This window comes from Musca autumnalis, unplaced genomic scaffold (assembly GCF_047663935.1).
Source record: "Musca autumnalis isolate F117 unplaced genomic scaffold, ASM4766393v1 scaffold_3, whole genome shotgun sequence".
NCBI lineage: Eukaryota > Metazoa > Arthropoda > Insecta > Diptera > Muscidae > Musca > Musca autumnalis.
In genome coordinates this window covers 258,235,570-258,255,772 of record NW_027411866.1, presented here as the reverse complement: position 1 = coordinate 258,255,772, position 20,203 = coordinate 258,235,570, and the positions used below count along the sequence as shown (strand labels likewise).

General features: G+C 33.0%; 1 protein-coding gene across 9 annotated transcripts in view; it reads right to left on the bottom strand.

Moving 5' to 3' along the window:
• Nucleotides 1-1,430: 1,430 nt before the first annotated feature.
• Nucleotides 1,431-20,203, bottom strand: part of LOC141399408 (uncharacterized) — a 99,539-nt gene continuing 80,766 nt past the window's right edge. For 7 of the 9 annotated variants that reach the window (XM_073978081.1, XM_073978086.1, XM_073978082.1 and 4 more), the window contains 9 exons: nt 18,683-19,515; nt 7,988-8,151; nt 7,774-7,919; nt 7,435-7,640; nt 3,698-3,890; nt 3,403-3,631; nt 2,607-3,338; nt 2,386-2,528; nt 1,431-2,292 (listed from right to left, as the gene is read on the bottom strand). In XM_073978081.1, coding sequence (XP_073834182.1) covers nt 2,044-2,292; nt 2,386-2,528; nt 2,607-3,338; nt 3,403-3,631; nt 3,698-3,890; nt 7,435-7,640; nt 7,774-7,919; nt 7,988-8,151; nt 18,683-19,425 — 2,805 coding nt within the window. In that variant the 5' untranslated portion in view covers nt 19,426-19,515 and the 3' untranslated portion in view covers nt 1,431-2,043. The remainder of the gene's footprint in view (nt 2,293-2,385; nt 2,529-2,606; nt 3,339-3,402; nt 3,632-3,697; nt 3,891-7,434; nt 7,641-7,773; nt 7,920-7,987; nt 8,152-18,682; nt 19,516-20,203) is intronic. The other 2 variants (XM_073978085.1, XM_073978091.1) reach the window with 1 other exon arrangement.

The following is a 20,203-nucleotide window of genomic DNA, read 5'->3' as shown; positions in this document are numbered from 1 at the left end:
AGTGATATAACAAAATCCATTGAGTGGAATCGGCACGGAAGTCGAAGAAGAGGACGCCCACAATTTGAGGTGACAAATCGAAAAAGATGTTGAAAGAGGAGGTGCCACAAAAGATTTGCATTAGATAGAAATATGTTTAATACCTTTGTTCTAGTCCTATGCTCCTTATAGGATTTGTATTATAAAAAATTAGCAAGAATTCATATGAATATAAAGTCGGGCGAACTTTCGAAATTCTTAAGAAATGTGTGATGGATATGACAAATTAAGTCAATTTTCTCTCGAATTTTGAGCGAAAATATTCTCATATGAAAGACAATGTTGCCAACGTCTAATATTTTAATCCGGCGATACAGTCAGTGCATTGTCTCAATTTAAACTTCTATATCTCAAAAACGGTAAAACCTACGAAAATATCATAATGGTCAATCTTGTGGAGAATTTTCACAGCTACAACATTTTTTTAGGCCTATTTACATAGGACTCGCGGTTTCCAAGCAAAATCGTGAAAACCCAAAGAACCCTTAAAAATGTAAACTTAAATCGCGATTTATTTGAAAATCCCTATGGCGATTTTTTTGTTTCTTGATATTTCTCATCTATGAGCATTGTAGCTTTAGAATCTGCAAGAACTTCCCTGGTGTAAGCACCTTCCATTTAAAATTAGTTAAGGCGCACCGTGTACGTTGTCTCTTTTTCTCTATAAAAGTTCCAGAACCGATTGCATTCCTGTTTTCCATTGCAGTTATTTCTTGTATTTTTACAATTCGACGGAAAAAACGATCTTTAATAAACAGTTTTTAATTGAAATTGAAAATTATCTTCAATATTGGACCCTCGATTAATCTAATACATCATTTTCACCAGGTCGCCATATTTAAGCGTTAATATTAACTGAATAAAACATACGTTTACATACCTATAAATGTTTGTTTAAATAATAAAAACTAAATTTTTATAAAGAAAAAAAAATATGAAAAGGCCTTTAGAAATCGCTTTTGGTGCGGGAACATTTTCACGCATTTTTAAAGCAGTAAAAACGCAAACATGTATCATTTTTTATTTGTTATGCATTCACAGTTGCAATGCACGAATAATGCATTACTATGCAACTGAAATATTTTGACGAAATCTAAAAATTGCAATGTGTGTCTCATGTGTTTCGGTAGATAACTTCAAACTTGTCGAGAATATTATTTTATTTTAATATTGTAGCACAGTGTTATTTTTATTTTGTATTTATGGAATATCTGTAATAAAACAATATTTCTATTTATTTTTTTATTTCACTTAGGCCATTCAAGTGTTCTCTTTTGTTTCGATTTTATTGTTTTATACCTTCGTTCGTTTTTGTTTTTTTTTTTTTGCTGTAAAAATTATGTGTAAATTGCACCATTAGTAACTATTTAGTTCATTAACATACATATGTATTTAGTTAATGTATTGTGTATTTATTTACTATGTATATAAAACTAGCTATTTTAAACATTATTTTTGTATGTATTTATAACATTCTTTCTTAACTACATAGAAGTTGTTATTGTTATTTTATGTACAAAATTATTATTATTGCAACAGCATAATTGAATTAGTCTTTTTTCTAGATTGTTTTTTTTTTCTTTTTTAATATCTGACCCAGTCATATATTTTGTTTAAAAAACACGTATTTTTTTGTTAAAGGTAGGGGGAACATAATCTTATAACAAGTTTTTTTTTAATTATGGCAAACAAATCAATTATTTTTTTCCAATAATTTCTTATATAAAACATTTAATATTTCTGTTGTTGTTGTTGTTTTCATTTAATATTAATGACATATGCATTCATTCTACATTGATAAAATTTCATATTAAACATAAACAAAAAATTAGCAGTTTATATGAAACCTGTTTTGTGTTCATTTTTCATTTCAAATATCATTCCAGCAAACCGGATGATATTGTCAAGTATTTTTGTTCTGATGTTGGCAGGTTGCTGCTGTTTTAGTCTCTAATATTGGTAATTACTTGCCCAGCTGTTGTTGTTATTTTTGTACTTGTTTAATTATATATTTGAATTATTTTCTTCACCCCCTTCCATGGACTTCTTATTGGGGGATTCATAACTGGAGGATTGTGGGGGCGGGGATGTTTGATTCTGTGTTCTTGTGTGATTGAAATTGATTTCATCATCGGATAATGGTTCTTTTGCTAATCCATTGCCATTGGTAAATCGTGATTCGTTTAGATAACTATTGCCCACCACATCATTTGACATTAAGGCATAGAAGTCTTCTGGTTGATCTTCGGTATTCTGTAAAGGTTCATAAATAACAATATTACCTCAAATTCAAAAATATAAAGCTATTGTTTCCTCCCATTCACCACCACTAAAATCCATGCTTACCATATCCTCAGATGGTTGCTCATCTGATTGGGAAATGCCAAATGACATGTCATTGTTTCGAATATCCTCAATTGCTGTGTTGCATTGTTCATTGAACTCATTGTTGATTTCATGGACAGGATTTTCAAAATTGGTTTCTGTAACTAATAAAATGAAATAAATATACAAATGTAAGTTTTACTCCCACCCCTTCATAAGCTTTATTAATCAAGAGTCATTACCTCTTCGTTGCATTGGCGGACCATAATCTTCGTCTTCTTCATTTTCTGATGTGGAATAATTCAGTTTTCTTTTTGTGGCACAACCACCATTTGGTGAGTATTCATCACTGTCCATATTACTGGAGTAACGACCACTGTCGACACTAGTCGAGCTGCCACCCCGATGACTTGCTGCCGAATCATTTGTCTGTGTTATGCAGCCAATTGTCTTGACAACGGACACACTTTTTGTTATTGAATATTTAATGGAATCAGCTCCCGGCGGTACCAAGGCCAATGGTGGAGTTTTTGTTGAACGACTGCCGGCCATATGATGCGAGGACATTGTATGATGGGAACTTGAATGCGAATGATAGCTGTCTTGCTGAGAGTAGCCGGCATTTTGAGAACTACACTCCCCATCTGCGTCATCATCTGAGCTGGGATGTTGTAAATTTTGTATTAGACACAAAACAGCTCGCTCCAGCTGCAGTGGGTTTTCCAGTGCCGGCTGCTCAGAGAATGATTGCGGTATTTTTGTATCAATAATCACAGAGAATTTGTTTTTCATTTGTTCTATACGCTTTTTGCCCTCCTCCTCACTTAGCAGAGTATTTACACAAATGAACGAGTGAACCTTGTTGGTGCTCTTGTCGATCTCAAGGAATCCTTTGGTATGGAGATAAATGAGGTTTCCATTGCGGGTGTAGAGACGATACGTAGATTCACCATATGAACTGTTACAGTCGTACACTAAAGTATGGGAACGAAACGGTTGTGAGAAACGGTTGTGTTGTCTTTCCATGGCTTTACTTACTTTGCCTTAGGGCCACAATTACCCATCGCACATCATCCTGATGCATAAATGTAAATGGACTTAGATTTCTCACCTCGCCGGTCATATAACCAGCCACCAAACTAATACGTTGATCACAGTCTATGATCCGACCATCAATCAGATGTCTTGTTTTGTACTCCAAACGATTGGCTTCGATTAGGGGATTGATAACCGGGGGTCGCACAATTCTTGCTATGGCAATTAGAACCTGGGAAAGAAAAATTACATACGACTCAAAATTTGTAAAATTCTAAGAAGAGGGTTCTTCACTTACAATATCATTTCCACTTATCGTGTGAAACGGCATAATATCCTCTCGTCCTCGACTTCGGCGCATTAGTTGAAGTGTTGAGGGAAATGTACTGGTTTTGAGGCCTCTGGGAGCCATATCACTGCGTCGAAAACTACCATCGATTTTTACCAATTCATATGTGGTAGCCTCTGAACGTGGTCCAGCCCTGGCCAACCTAAAACGAAGAAGACATAATAAATAAATATAAAAGCATTATTTCTATTATTAATAATAGGCCCACCGTTGGGCGCCATTTAAATGAAAAATTTCTATTTTTATCCGTGAAGATGGATTTTAGATTCAAAATAACAATAAAAAATAAAGAAAGAAAACAAGAAGAAAAGTTCGACGACACCGAAGCCGCTCCACATCCGATATGTCTGAAGAGCCTTTACCGAAGGCGAAAAATGCATGTCACATAGTGGTGGGTGTGTGGGTTCGTATTGTCGGCTTTCCTTTTTCACCGAGATCATAAAGCTCGGTTAAAAAAATTAAAAAGTTGCCGTGTGTTGTGCGGGCCTGTGACGCACACTGGCCAGATGTGTTGCATTGTGTCGTCGATCCTTGCTCTATAGGAGTTTAATCGGCTGCACCTTCCCGTTGAGCTTAACTACTCTAGGTTTGTCGTGGCAGCTGACGCTCTTCAGCTGCGATAGATGGAGGATGTGCTTCGAGGACCTCATTCAAACGATAGTTGCTAATGGCAACTGCATCCGTATGAATGCTATTCAAATCCGCTTGATATGCTTGTTGATCTAGGCTTCTCTCTCTTAACGCTGGACCTCTTCTAGATCATAAAGATTCTCATTGATCTGCCTGAATGGAAGGGGCCTATCCACCATTTGGTGATTGGTATGGCTCTCACGGTAACACCCGAACAGGCACTGCAGCAAAGGCATGTGATTGTGTTGCTGTACTGGAAGAATCTTTGCCGACTCATATAGATGGTCCACTGGGGTCATGTGGAGGCACCCTGTTGTTGTTCTCAGGGCGGCATTCTGACAAGTTTGAAGATTTTTTCCCATCGCGTGCCATTTACATTCTTGGTCTGCGAATCTAGCTTACCACAGACCGGCATATAGCGTTTTACGTGGTCAACAATGTTTCTTTATCTGCACCCCAAGCGCTATCGACCAGGGACTTAAGGACCTTGTTCCTAAATTTCAATTTGTCGCAGATAGCTGTGGCATGCGCGGACGACGAGAACATGCTGTCAAATGTGACCCCTATAATTTTGGGGTAGTGTGTGGTCGGAATTCTTCTACCATCGACCATGACATTCAACTCTCTTCTTATATACCCCGTCCATGTGGTGAACAGAGTGGCCGCGTGCTCGCGTGCAAAAAGGTGGTAAGATCGGTCAAATAGGAATTCAGCCTTTCACAAATATCATCAAGGAAGGTACCTAACGCCAGGATCGTACAATCATCCACATACGTTACGATCTCAATGCCGTCTGGAGGGGCGGAATACAGGATATATAGAGATTAAACAGTTCCGGAGATATCATCCCACCTTGGGGAACTCCCTGTTTCACTTACGACTGGCGTCCACACGTATAATTGATTATCCAACGTTTAAAGTTGGTCAGGGGGTTGTCTGCTCAATGTCCTCCATCAGGGTGGAGTGCTTGACAATCACTGTTCTATCAGACGGCTTTCTCTGGTTGAGTTATCGACAAAGGTGTGTGTTGTCATGCTGTGCTTCTTACGGAATCCATGCTGATGGTCGGCAACTGGATATCTATTTCTGACGCTGGGGAGTACTAAGGCCTCAAGGATCTTTGCTGCGGGCGACAAAGTCGAAATCGGCCAGTGCGATTGACCTCTCTAGCCTTCCTTGGGTTCAGTAGCGGGAGCAGCCTTTCCATCTTCCAGAATTCGGGAATGATGAGGGTGCTTAGCAACAGGTTGAGAACTTTAGTGAGGTACTCCACTCCCGGCACATCCAATTGTTTCAGCATTACAATGGAGATTCCATCAGGGCCCAACGCTTTGGATGATTTAGCGTTTCTGATGGCATTGGCAACATCATCCTTTGTCAATTGTGGTGGTTCATCCTCGACAGGAAGAGATCTGATGCGACGTAATACTCTTCTCTTCGCCCTGTCACTCTCGGGATGCTCGACAAACTGTCGATTGAAATTACTTGCGCACCTCTTCGGGTCAGTCAACGTAACGTCGCCAAACGTGACTGAGGTCCTATCTTCCCTTCTTCCAGGGTTCGAGAGTGACTTAACCGTTGCCCACAATTCACCTATACCGGCTCCAATGTTGCAGCTCTTCAGATGATTTAACCATTTGTTCCGCTTATGCTCGCCGACCAGCCTGTTAACTTCCAGTGTCAGCTCCCTGACTCTGGGGTCATTGGGGTTGATACGACGAAGCTCATCACGCTCATTTGCTAATCCCGTCGCCTCTGCTGGGAAATTTGGTCTTACTTCGGGTATTCGACCAGCAGGGATATGGCGAGCGGCTGCAGCAGTGATGATGTCCCGGAACGTCCTTTCCGCTACCCGAACATCAGAAGGATTGGGCAATTCTCTGAAGCGGTGATTGGTGAACTCTCTGAAACTCGGCCAATCAGCTTTTTATGATTGACGAACGTGCGGCGTTCAGAGGTGATGAAGTCGGGTGGTCTGCTAATGGAGACAATTATGGGGAGATGGTCTGATCCAAGGGAAATGACGGGTTGCCAGGTAACGTCATTTGTCAGACCAGGTGACACGATGGTTAAGTCAGGCGAACTGTGACACTCTCCTCTAATTCTGGTAGGGGCGTCCTCATTGACCGTGCAAAACGTAGAGCTATCAATCTGCTCAGCCAGCGCTGTACCTCTCTGGTCGTTTCCGAGGGCCGAATGCCACATCTCATGATGCGCATTAAAATCCCCCAGGACCAGACGATTATGACCTTGCAAGAGCGGGCTAATGTCAGGCCTATAATCAGGGATACAGCTATTTCTAGGCGGGATGTATACATTCAGCAACTCTATCTCGGCAGCTCCACACCTGACTGTTACCCCCATACATTCCATGTACGGGTCATTCGCATCATCATCCATTGTAAATTGCGGAGGTTTATCCTCGGCCTGAAGAAATCTGATGCAATGTATTACTTTTCCCTTCGCGGGAGTGATGCCCGACAAATCAGTCAAAATCAGTCGAATCAGTGTAACGTCGACAAACGTGACTGAGTTCCTATCTTCTTTCTTTCCAGACCTCGAGAGTGACTTTATCGTTGTAAATAATTCACTTATTCCGGCTTCATTGTAACTCCAATGCAACTCCTCAAACAATTCAGGCACTTGTTCTTCTTATGTGCACCTACCTGTCAACTTTCAGCGTCAGTTTCCTGACTCTGGAGTGACTGGGATTGGCTCTACAAAGCTCATCACGCTCACCGTCGCCTCTCACTTCGAATATTCGACAAACAGTTATAAAGCGGTTGGCTGTAGCAATAATGATGTCCCAGAACGTTCTTCTGTTGCTATCCGAACATCAGACATTCTAGGAAGTTGGTCTAAACTCACCGAACACAGGAAAATGGTACAAATATAAACATATGTACACTGAGGTGGTCAAATACATCTTGTTTAGACACTTCACATTCTATATAATGTCCAACACGATTATAACCAATACCACGGAATAGCTTCGCGCCTCATCTTATGTCACCAAAAATATGTTCATTTTTTTCCTTTTCCTTTTATTTACATACCTCACAGTAAAACTTCGTCGATCTTCTCGTAATCGACGATCGATTTCATCTTCTTCAGCCTTAGTTCGTTGTCTGGGTTCACCATTTTCATCTTCGGGTTGGATATCGAATAGGGTATCCAAATCTGTGGGTATTAGTTTCTGTTTTAGCATTTGATGATCTTCGGGATGGGTAATATGGAGAATATTTTGGCCATATAAATCCGTCTGGAATAAATAATATAGGGGGTTGAAATAAATGTTTTAATATCAAGGAAGAACTATGTATATAATTTTTTGGTGAGTAAAATTAATAAATCATTTTTTTTTTTTTTGTTATTTCGTTTATAGTTTTACCCACCTGACAATGTCCCAAATGTTCCTCAATACTCGATGAGACCAAAACAATTTGGCCACTGCACGTTATTGTTAGGAAGAAACTTTCCAATAATTTCATGAGAGTATCGGTGGTTTGAACCGATTCATTATTGAGGCTCTTGCCAAAGACTATAAAGGAATAAAGATGAAATATTACAATTTAAAACCAGTCTTAGCTCCTCTCAACTCGCCCTTACCATACTGAAGACGTAATCCATGTGTGGAAAATCGAAGAACGGCCGTTTTATCGACTCGCCGTGGAGATTCTGCAACATGTGGCACCATTGTTGAGAGTTCTTGTATTGAGCCATTGAGTTTATCACGTCTATTCTTTTCGGCACGATTGCGAGCCTCACGTCCGCTTAAAACAGCCAAAAACGAAATGACGATTATTTAGGGAACATATACAATTCTAAAATGTTTTGGAAATATATATTGAAAGCAGGGTTATATTTTCTAACCGTAGGAACTTTTCCATAAAATAGCTGCTAGAGACAAAGAATTACTTCTTTATAAAGAAAATTCGTTATAAAGAGACTGTTTTCTGTGGATAAACATAGCCATGTTTTATAATACGATACGTTATAGATAAAATATTCGTTATAGAACAAAATTTTATAACATTAACAGATAATTGTTTAAATTTTTTGTTCGTCCTTGTAATTATTAATTATTCATATAGCAAATATACCACAAAGTCCTTTAACATAAATATACATCTTAAAGTATTACCCCTCTGTTAATGTTTCATTTAGGCTAATGTCATTCCCATACCTTTGTCAACATTCCTGTCATTAACGTAACAACCAACCAACGAAGAAACCATCCATAACAAAACAACCTTGTAAAACTTTTTCTAAAAATAAATTAATCAGAATAATTCGAAACACTCGTATCGAATGTGGTTAGAGGAGATGTACCTACGTACCGACTCGAGGACGAAACGATTTCTTGTAATTGTTTATTTGTGTTTTTTTTCATTCTGCGAAATGTAATTTGCCATTTCTATGAAATCTATGAAATGAATACATGAAATAAATTAGACGGGCGGGGGGAATTGAAAACATGTAATGATTAAACCCCAAGGTATGTGGGATTCTCTTTGAAGTTTGAGTCCAGGGTATGAGTTAATATGAATTTTCATCTTCGACATTGCATGTGTATCAGATGTTTTTCATTCGAAATAATTTCATTTCTGAAAATGTCAAATCTCTTCTACAGATTCACTGGTAAATGCCAAGCAAATTGGTTAATGCCATGCGATGAGTTCAATAATGGGTACAAATGATTTGGGCTAACTTTTTTGTAATTTTTTGTTTGTTTTAAATTATGCTAATTAAGGATTAATTAGAAGGATTTGCTACATATGTATGCAGCTGATTCAGATTGAAACTGACTTTTGACTAATAGCATATGTAGTTCACTTTTGTGTTAAAAAATCTAAAAATGATGTTATAGACTGTTTCTCTAAGACGATTCGAATTCAAATTAGTTCGAATTACTAACAAACTCCTTTTGTTGTAGAACATTTTTATTTGATTGAAAACAAAAAAAAAATGATAAAATATTATTCAAACAACAGAAGTTTGGTAGTTGTTCGAACGAATTTGTATTCGAATCGTCTTAGTGAAACAGGCCATTAGATTTGTGTAATCGAGACAAACGAAAAGTTATAGTACGTTTATATATAACCGGATTTAACAAACCCACTGGGTTTCAAATGTCATTTCCATTGCTTATATTTCATATAAATCCTCATAAAGAAGGTTAACCCTGCAAAAGGCTATAATATAAACATGGCCTTATATGTAGATTCAAACATAAATAGATAAATAAATCGAAATTTGAATTTTAAGTGATTTGAAAAATTCGACAAATAAAAAAGTAAAAACAGATCGTTAATATATGTATATTGGAATATTCTTTAAAAACGCGATTGTGGGCCATTTGGTCATTTAAAAATAATCTAAAAAAACAGGATGTTGGTTTTTGAAAAATAATAATATAAATATTCCACGATTCAAAAAATATTTTAAAAATGCACAACCATAGAATATTTATAAAACTTACGATCTAAATAAAAAAATAAAAATCCGCGTCCCAAAAATTATTTAAATCTACGATCCTAAAATTAAAAAATCCACAAAATAAAAAAATATATATATATTTAAAATATATATAATATAATTGTTCCACAAACATCGCAGATGGGACAAGGGAGACTTCTCTCATATCAATGAATTCACCCCGATTCACATTAGCTCAATGATATGGGACCTACTGTTTATCGCCGAGCCCGAACGGCGTGTCTTGAGGCACCACTTTGTAGAGAAGATTTTCATGGCTGAAACACTCAGGAAATGTCGCCAACACTACTGTCGCCAAAATTCACGACCGTCAATAAAATATTTTAAAAATCCACGATCGTCGAAAAAATATTTTAAAAATCCACAATTTACGACCGTCGAAAAAATATTTAAAAAATTTACAATCGTAGAAAAAATATTTAAAAAATCCACGATCCTAAAAAAATATTTTAAAAAATCAACGTTCGTAGAAAACGTAAAAATCCACGAAAGAAAATTTTTAAAAAATTCACGATCCTAGGAAAAATAATTTAAAAATTCCACGATCCTAAGAAAAATTATTTATAAAATCCACGAACCTTGAAAAATATCTAATAAATCCACGATCCTAAAATAATATTTCAAAATCCACGATGCTGTAGACAATCCTAAAAAAATATTTCAAAATCCACGATCCTGTAGTGTTAGGAATACACGAGGAAAACACAAGAACACTTTGGTGGTTTATTCGCAACTGATAATCATTCTACAATAGGTACAGGTACTTATGTGTATACATCTTACAACATATTCAGGTATGTAAATATTTGCATTGGTACATATCCAATATGTAGATAATCCTAAAAAAAAATATTTCAAAATCCACGAGTCTAAAAAATATTTAAAAAATCCACCATCCTAGAAAAAGTATTTAAAAAATCCACGATTCTAAAAAATATTTAAAAAAACAACGATTCTAAGAAATATTTAAAAAATCAACGATTCTAAGAAATATTTAGAAAATCCACGATTCTAAAAAATATTTAAAAAAACAACGATTCTAAGAAATATTTAAAAAATCAACGATTCTAAGAAATATTTAGAAAATCCACGATTCTAAAAAATATTTAAAAAAACAACGATTCTAAGAAATATTTAAAAAATCAACGATTCTAAGAAATATTTAGAAAATCCACGATTCTAAAAAATATTTAGAAAATCCACGATTCTAAAAAATATTTAAAAAATCGGCGATTCTAAAAAATATTTAAAAATCCACGACCTTAAAAAATATTTAAAAATCCACGACCTTAAAAAAATATTTAAAAATCCACGACCTTAAAAAATATTTAAAAATCAACGACCTTAAAAAATATTTAAAAATCCACGACATTAAAAAAATATTTAAAAATCCACGACCTTAAAAAATAGTTAAAAATCCACGACCTTAAAAAAATATTTAAAAATCCGCGACCTTAAAAAATATTCAAAAATCCACGACCTTAAAAAAATATTTAAAAAATCCACGATTCTAAAAAATATTTAAAAAATCCACGATTCTAAAAAATATTTAAAAAATCCACGATTCTAAAAAATATTTAAAAAATCCACGATTCTAAAAAATATTTAAAAAATCCACGATTCTAAAAAATATTTAAAAAATCCACGATTCTAAAAAATATTTAAAAAATCCACGATTCTAAAAAATATTTAAAAAATCCACGATTTTAAAAAATATTTAAAAAATCCACGATTCTAAAAAATATTTAAAAAATCCACGATTCTAAAAAATATTTAAAAAATCCACGATTCTAAAAAATATTTAAAAAATCCACGATTCTAAAAAATATTTAAAAAATCCACGATTCTAAAAAATATTTAAAAAATCCACGATTCTAAAAAATATTTAAAAAATCCACGATTCTAAAAAATATTTAAAAAATCCACGATTCTAAAAAATATTTAAAAAATCCACGATTCTAAAAAATATTTAAAAAATCCACGATTCTAAAAAATATTTAAAAAATCCACGATTCTAAAAAATATTTAAAAAATCCACGATTCTAAAAAATATTTAAAAAATCCACGATTCTAAAAAATATTTAAAAAATCCACGATTCTAAAAAATATTTAAAAAATCCACGATTCTAAAAAATATTTAAAAAATCCACGATTCTAAAAAATATTTAAAAAATCCACGATTCTAAAAAATATTTAAAAAATCCACGATTCTAAAAAATATTTAAAAAATCCACGATTCTAAAAAATATTTAAAAAATCCACGATTCTAAAAAATATTTAAAAAATCCACGATTCTAAAAAATATTTAAAAAATCCACGATTCTAAAAAATATTTAAAAAATCCACGATTCTAAAAAATATTTAAAAAATCCACGATTCTAAAAAATATTTAAAAAATCCACGATTCTAAAAAATATTTAAAAAATCCACGATTCTAAAAAATATTTAAAAAATCCACGATTCTAAAAAATATTTAAAAAATCCACGATTCTAAAAAATATTTAAAAAATCCACGATTCTAAAAAATATTTAAAAAATCCACGATTCTAAAAAATATTTAAAAAATCCACGATTCTAAAAAATATTTAAAAAATCCACGATTCTAAAAAATATTTAAAAAATCCACGATTCTAAAAAATATTTAAAAAATCCACGATTCTAAAAAATATTTAAAAAATCCACGATTCTAAAAAATATTTAAAAAATCCACGATTCTAAAAAATATTTAAAAAATCCACGATTCTAAAAAATATTTAAAAAAATCCACGATCCTAGATAAAGATATTTAAAAAATATTATTTATAAAAATATATATAAAAAAATATTTAAAAAAATCGACGATTCTAAAAAATATTAAAAAAATCCACGATATTAAAAAATATTTAAAAAATCTTCTTGTAGACGATTGGGAGATATGTTGGCTTGTTTTAAAATGGCAAATTTAGAAAAATATTTCTTTCTTAAAAATTGGGTTTTTGACCAGTAAATCAAATTCTGACTAAAATAGACACCATTTATAAAGAAGTTTTACATGGCTGATTTTTTCACGATTTTCTTAAAAAATATTTAAAAAATCCACGAATTTCTAAAAAAATATTTAAAAAATCCACGAATTTCTAAAAAAATATTTAAAAATCCACGATTTTCTAAAAATATATTTAAAATATACACGACCGAAGAAACAATATTTGAAAAATTCACAATCGTAGAAAAAAATATTTAAAAAATCCACGGTTCTATACAATATTTTAAAAAATCAACGTTCTTAGAAAAAATACTAAAAAGTCCATGAACTATTTTTTTTAAAAAAATCCACGATCCTAGAAAAAATATTTAAAAAGATCCACGATCCTAGAAAAAAAATCACGATCATAGAAAAAAATATTTAAAAACATCCACGATCATAGAAAAAATATTTTAAAAAATTCACGATCCTAAAAAAATAATTTAAAAAATCCATGATCCTAGAAATAATATTTTAAAGATCCACTATACAAATATTTAAAAAATCTACAATCCTAAAAAATAATTTAAAAAAATCCACGATCCTAAAAAGTATTTAAAAAATCTACAATCCTAAAAAATAATTTAAAAAAATCCACGATCCTAAAAAGTATTTAAAAAATCCAGGATACTTAAAAAATATTTTTTAAATCCACGATCCCATTTTTTTTTAAATCCACGATCCCATTTTTTAAAAATCCACGATCCTAATTTTTTTTAAATCCATGATCCTAATAAATATTAAAAATCCTAAGAAAATATTTAAAAAATCATCCTGTAGACGGTTGGGAGAGATGTTGGCTTGTTTTTAAAATTGCATAGTTAGAACAATATTTTTTTTTTTAATTGGGATTTTGACCAGTAAAATCAAATTCTGAATCACGGTGTGACAAAAATAGACACCATTTGTAAAGAAGTTTTACATGGCTGAAATACTTAGGCAATGTAAGTCAATAATATGCCGATGGATTTAGTCAACTTTGAAAAATTGAACCGGAGACTCGACTTCACGATATTTTGTGTACTGTAGGTAATGAATTTACTTTGCTTAACAATTCGAGTAGCTACAAACTATTTTAGTTACAATATTCCCAAAATTTTAAAGAAACGAAATGCACAAAGAAATGAACATTTGTACGAAATTGGAAAAAAGCTGTAATTTTGTATAAACACACACATACATATGAAACGTACAACATTTTAATGTACATAGATTTGATTAGCATTAAACAATTTCAAATAAATTCAAATACCGAATCAAATACCTACAAAGTAAGGATGTGTGTATAGCTTGTACATATTACCCAAAATTATTCGAAATACCAATTTTAATTAATATTTAATGAAATGATTAACTCAAACGTCTAGCCATGCTTTTGATGGTTAATGTCTTTTTGTTGGTTTTGGCGTCAATCTATGACGTAGACATTATCAGTTGGAGTTGGCTAAAAGTAGGCAACACATTTTATTACCTTCATTCATATTTGATATTGACATTAAATGACAGTTTTATGTTTGATTTTGATTGATAAATAATAATTTGTACGTCGCAGAATACGAATTTCACGTGAACGAAAGTGATTTGAACAAAAATGTCCTTGACACAACAGCCACAAATCAAAATGTTAACAACCCTGCCACACTGCCACGAAGTGTGTGGCTGACAGAGATGAACATTAACGTCACGTGGATGAGAGACGACAGTCAAAAATGTACATATCTTAAAATTTGTAATAATTATCCTTGATAGTTAAATAAACAAAAAAAAGAAACGGCAAACATTTGCGACAGACCAGACATTTTTCAAATTTTTTAGTAACAGGCAGACAGTCAAATTGTATGCCTTGGGGGGCTTGAAAGCCAAGTCGTTAGACAATATTAAAATGTAGTACTTGGATGAGAATGTAAATGATGTCTGATGTTTTTGCCTTATGTTGTGTTGTTACAAAGGAGATGACCAAACCCGAAGAAAAATGTTGTCTTGAAAATTGAATAATGGAATAACTAAGAGAAGACACATTTTTTTGAGGAAACAAGTATTAATTTTTATTAATATTTTCTAATAATAATGTTATTATTTATGTAATTTTTCTAAATTATAATAAACACTGGCAAATGAATATATCAGTTATAACCAAAAACTCAGGTAGGAGAAGGCGGTGTTGGAAGACAATACGACAGATAATATTAAAAAAATCCACATTAATCGCGTCGTGATTCCTGAAAAATATTTAAAAATCCACAATCCTAAAAAAAGGTTCCTAGAAAATGTATCTAAAAATTCACAATCCTGTAGACGATCTTAGAAAAAATATTTAAAATATCTACGATCCCAGAAGAAATCTTCGAAAAACCCACGATCCTTTAGACGGTCCTAGAAAAAATTTTTAAAAATCTACCTAGGTCATAGAAGAAATCTTAAAAAAATCAACGATTCTGTAGACGATCCTAGAAAAAATATTTAAAAAATCCACGATTCTGTAGACGATCCTAGAAAAAATATTTAAAAAATCCACGATTCCTAGAAAAAATATTTTAAAAATCCACGATTATGTAGACGATCGTAGAAAAAATATTTAAAAAATCCACGATTCTGTAGACGATCCTAGAAAAAATATTTAAAAAATCCACGATTCTGTAGACGATCCTAGAAAAAATATTTAAAAAAACCACGATTCTGTAGACGGTTATAAAAAAAATTTTTAAAAAATCCACGATTCTGTAGACGATCCTAGAAAAAAATATTAAAAAAATCCACGATTCTGTAGACGATCCTAGAAAAAAATATTAAAAAAATCCACGATTCTGTAGACGATCCTAGAAAAAATATTTAAAAAATCCACGATTCTGTAGACGATCCTAGAAACATATTTAAAAAATCCACGATTACGATCCTAGAAAATATTTAAAAAATCCACGATTCTGTAGACGATCCTAGAAAAAATATTTAAAAAATCCACGATTCTGTAGACGATTCTAGAAAAAAAATATTTAAAAAATCCACGATTCTGTAGACGATTCTAGAAAAAAATATTTAAAAAATCCACGATTCTGTAGACGATTCTAGAAAAAAATATTTAAAAAATCCACGATTCTGTAGACGATCCTAGAAAAAAAATATTTAAAAAATCCACGATTCTGTAGACGATCCTAGAAAAAAAATATTTAAAAAATCCACGATTCTGTAGACGATTCTAGAAAAAAAATATTTAAAAAATCCACGATTCTGTAGACGATCCTAGAAAAAAAATATTTAAAAAATCCACGATTCTGTAGACGATTCTAGAAAAAAATATTTAAAAAATCCACGATTCTGTAGACGATCCTAGAAAAAAAATATTTAAAAAATCCACGATTCTGTAGACGATCCTAGAAAAAAAATATTTAAAAAATCCACGATTCTGTAGACGATCCTAGAAAAAATATTTAAAAAATCCACGATTCTGTAGACGATCCTAGAAAAAAATATTTAAAAAATCCACTATTCTGTAGACGATCCTAGAAAAAAATATTTAAAAAATCCACGATTCTGTAGACGATCCTAGAAAAAAATATTTAAAAAATCCACGATTCTGTAGACGATCCTAGAAAAAAATATTTAAAAAATCCACGATTCTGTAGACGATCCTAGAAAAAAATATTTAAAAAATCCACGATTCTGTAGACGATCCTAGAAAAAAATATTTAAAAAATCCACGATTCTGTAGACGATCCTAGAAAAAATATTTAAAAAATTCACGATTCTGTAGACGATCCTAGAAAAAATATTTAAAATATCTACGATCCTGTAGACGATCCTAGAAAAAATATTTAAAAAATCCACGATTCTGTAGACGATCCTAGAAAAAATATTTAAAATATCTACGATCCTGTAGACGATCCTAGAAAAAATATTTAAAAAAATCCACGATTCTGTAGACGATCCTAGAAAAAATATTTAAAAAAATCCACGATTCTGTAGACGATCCTAGAAAAAATATTTAAAAAATCCACGATTCTGTAGACGATCCTAGAAAAAATATTTAAAAAATCCACGATTCTGTGGACGATCCTAGAAAAAATATTTAAAAAATCCACGATCCTGTAGACGACCCTAGAAAAAAATATTTAACAATATTTAAAAAATCCATGATCATGTAGACCAAATATTTAAAAAAATCCCCGATCCTGTAGACGGTTCTAGAAAAAAATATATATAAAAATCCATGATCCACGAAGAAATCTTTAAAAAATCCAGGAATTCAGAATGGTATAAAACCAATCCAAATCTAAGAGGAATTGAAGGTCAAGTGATTGATTTCTTTTTATTTTGAGTTACAATAGGTCTGTATGATAACTTTTTCACCAACAGCATGTCAATAAATTCTCAGCAACTTCTTTCAATGAAATTATCGCACAAAATTTTAAATGAACATCCAAGAAATCAGCTGTTTCCAACAATTTATTAAATACGTTTTCGTTTCCTTAGATTTTCAACAACAAAAACGACTTTAAAATGGGACATTTTATTTTCGAAATGTTTACAATTTTTAGTTGTTGCCGGTCTATGTTGCAAATTTTTGCGGCCAAATTTCCTCTACAACAATTTTTAAGTTTTCCGTCACAGAATTGTCAAAAAAAATATCTCTTAACTCAAACTCTTTTATAAAATATTCTTGTGACAATTTCTGTTCTTAGAAGGCATTGGTCAACCATATCCTCGTTATGGGCATTTTTGTGTAGACAAAAAAAAAAAAAAAAAAAGAAATCCAAATCGAATATAACTGAATAATGTAATCCCATCTAGGGCCTAAATAAATAAATTCGAAATTGAACATAACAAATCTAAAATACATTTTCAGTTAAAGGACTCTGTGATCGAACAAACAAAATACATGTTTATGTATGTGTTTGTACACATACATACATATGTACACTTATTAATTTATTTAATGTCTGGAAAACATCAAGATTGTCTTCAACAGCAACAGTCATGTGATGCCACCCTCTGCTTCTCTCTAATTTTAATGGGTCTCTGTGTATTTATGTGTATGTGTGCGTTCATGAGTGTGCGGTTTCCTGCGGGATATTTGATTTCGTTTCATACGGATGCTGTTTTATTGTTTGTGTACATTCATTCACAGAGTTCAATTCAAGTCCTTGTCCATGGAATTTTTTCTATTTCTGAACGAATTATAAGGAAATACTTCTAAAGAAGCTGCGAATGCTACTGCCCCTCCTGCTACGTGTTGTGTGTCCTTCTTCTTGATGTTTTCATCATTTTTTGTTTTGCGTAGTTGCCTTTAAGTTGGCAATGGAATGAAATGACATGGCCACGCGTATTTATTTGAGTGTGCGTGATTTTTTTATGTTGCTGCCGCAGCTTGGCCAGCAACTACAACAAAATTGAACTATTTTTGTTTAACCAGAGTCCATTCATATAAAAAAAGTGGAAACCTGTTGTTTTCCTAGATTTCTGTCGTTGGTGGATACTGCGTAGTTATTGAATGGAATGAGTGGGTGTAGGGTGGGAGATATTACATATGACACGTACTCGCTAGAGATATCGAAAAGTACTGATTTTCAAAATTAGACCATATATGTTGATATGGGTGCCACCGTGGGCAAATGAATGCACATCCGCTTTGCACGCTGAATGCCAGGGTTCTATTAAAAATTATAGGTTTAAGGAGCATTTTGAGGTAAAGTCAACTTTTCTTACTTGCTTTAAACAAAAAATATTCAACAATATTAAATTTCCTGCACTCATTCATTTTCCCTGATTTTCTTTCATATTCACAATTTTCTTTTTTTCGTACTTACCTATTTGACAACTGAAACATGTCCATCATATGATCGTGCGGAAACTGCGGTCCATAATGTCGACCATAAGCCTGCGATCCATAGGATCGATAACTACCAATTGGTGTATTGGGATACCACATATTCGAAGGAAAATAATTTTGACTAGGATGAGAATTTTGGTTGTAATCGGCTGTGGGTGGTGAATCACACATATCCCGGGAATTTCGATGATACATGTGACGGTCAGGCAAAGGCGCATGTCGATGCGACTGATCACCACCATATAGAGCAGGATGTGAGGAGGAGCATTGTGAGGGATGTTGTTGCACTTGCTGCAGTGAATGCTGCTGCTGCTGTTGCTGCGGTGTTAACGTATGCAGGGGAGGAAAATTGTAATTAAATTGTATGGCTGATGATGCTGTTGGTCTCAACATCATTTCGGCGGGATGATATTTTATATCTTCGGCATAGCTCTCTGCAGACATGGGATGACCAAACATATCATTGGCTTGAAATTCGGAATAATCCGAACCGACTTGTGAAACATTGTCATCCAATATGGCACCACTATCATCCCCACCGCCATCTGTACCATCATCGTTGTCTTGATTCCACGATGAAACTGAGTGTAGTTTAAGAGTATCTTCATCGGTTTTTAGATTTCCCAACTCCATATTGCTGGCAACGGAGTGTTGTCCATTCAAGGTATCCATGTTCATAATATTGATTTCGTTTAATAGGGGAATGTTTTCTGGTCCCATTTCATCTGAAGAAATTTCATTTCTTTGGACGTTTTAAAATTTATTTTATTTTAAAGAAAGATTAAGACACAGTTTTGCGTGGGGGAAATGCTGAAATGAGAGAGAGAAGAAAAAAAGAATTATTATTAATCAAGATATCAAACAAAAAAGAAAAATAATAATGATATACTTAATGGGTATTTGTAAAATAACCAAATCCAAGGTAAAATGCGACAATTGGGTATGAAAGGAAATATTTTCAAATATGTAGCCAAACCAATACCTGTATTTAATGTTATTCTTTGCGATAACTTAATAATAATAATTATTCCACAAACATCCCAGAAGGGGACAAGGGAGACTTCTCTCATATCATGAGTGCACCCCGATTCTTATTAGCTCAATTTTAAGGGACCTACAGTTTATCGCCGAGTCCGAACGGGGCGTCTTAAGACACAACTTGTAGAGAAGTTTTACATGGCTGAAATACTCAGGAAATGTGGCCAACATTACTGAGGGGTATTTTGCAACGTTGAAAATTTGATGTTGCCTGGCCTGGGAATCGAACCCACGACCTTTAGCGTACCATTGCACCACGGTGGCACCAACGATACCTTAATAGAGATATTAATATCAGTGTCATTTGTTGTTTTTCGGCATTCTTCTCCCCCACTTGGTAATAGTTGTCATTATTTAAAAATTCCAATTGGGCGTATAATAAACACCACATTAAGTATACGTCATGTATAACAAAATATTGCTGTGAATTCAGTCGTCATGTTGAGTGTATTGGAGCGTA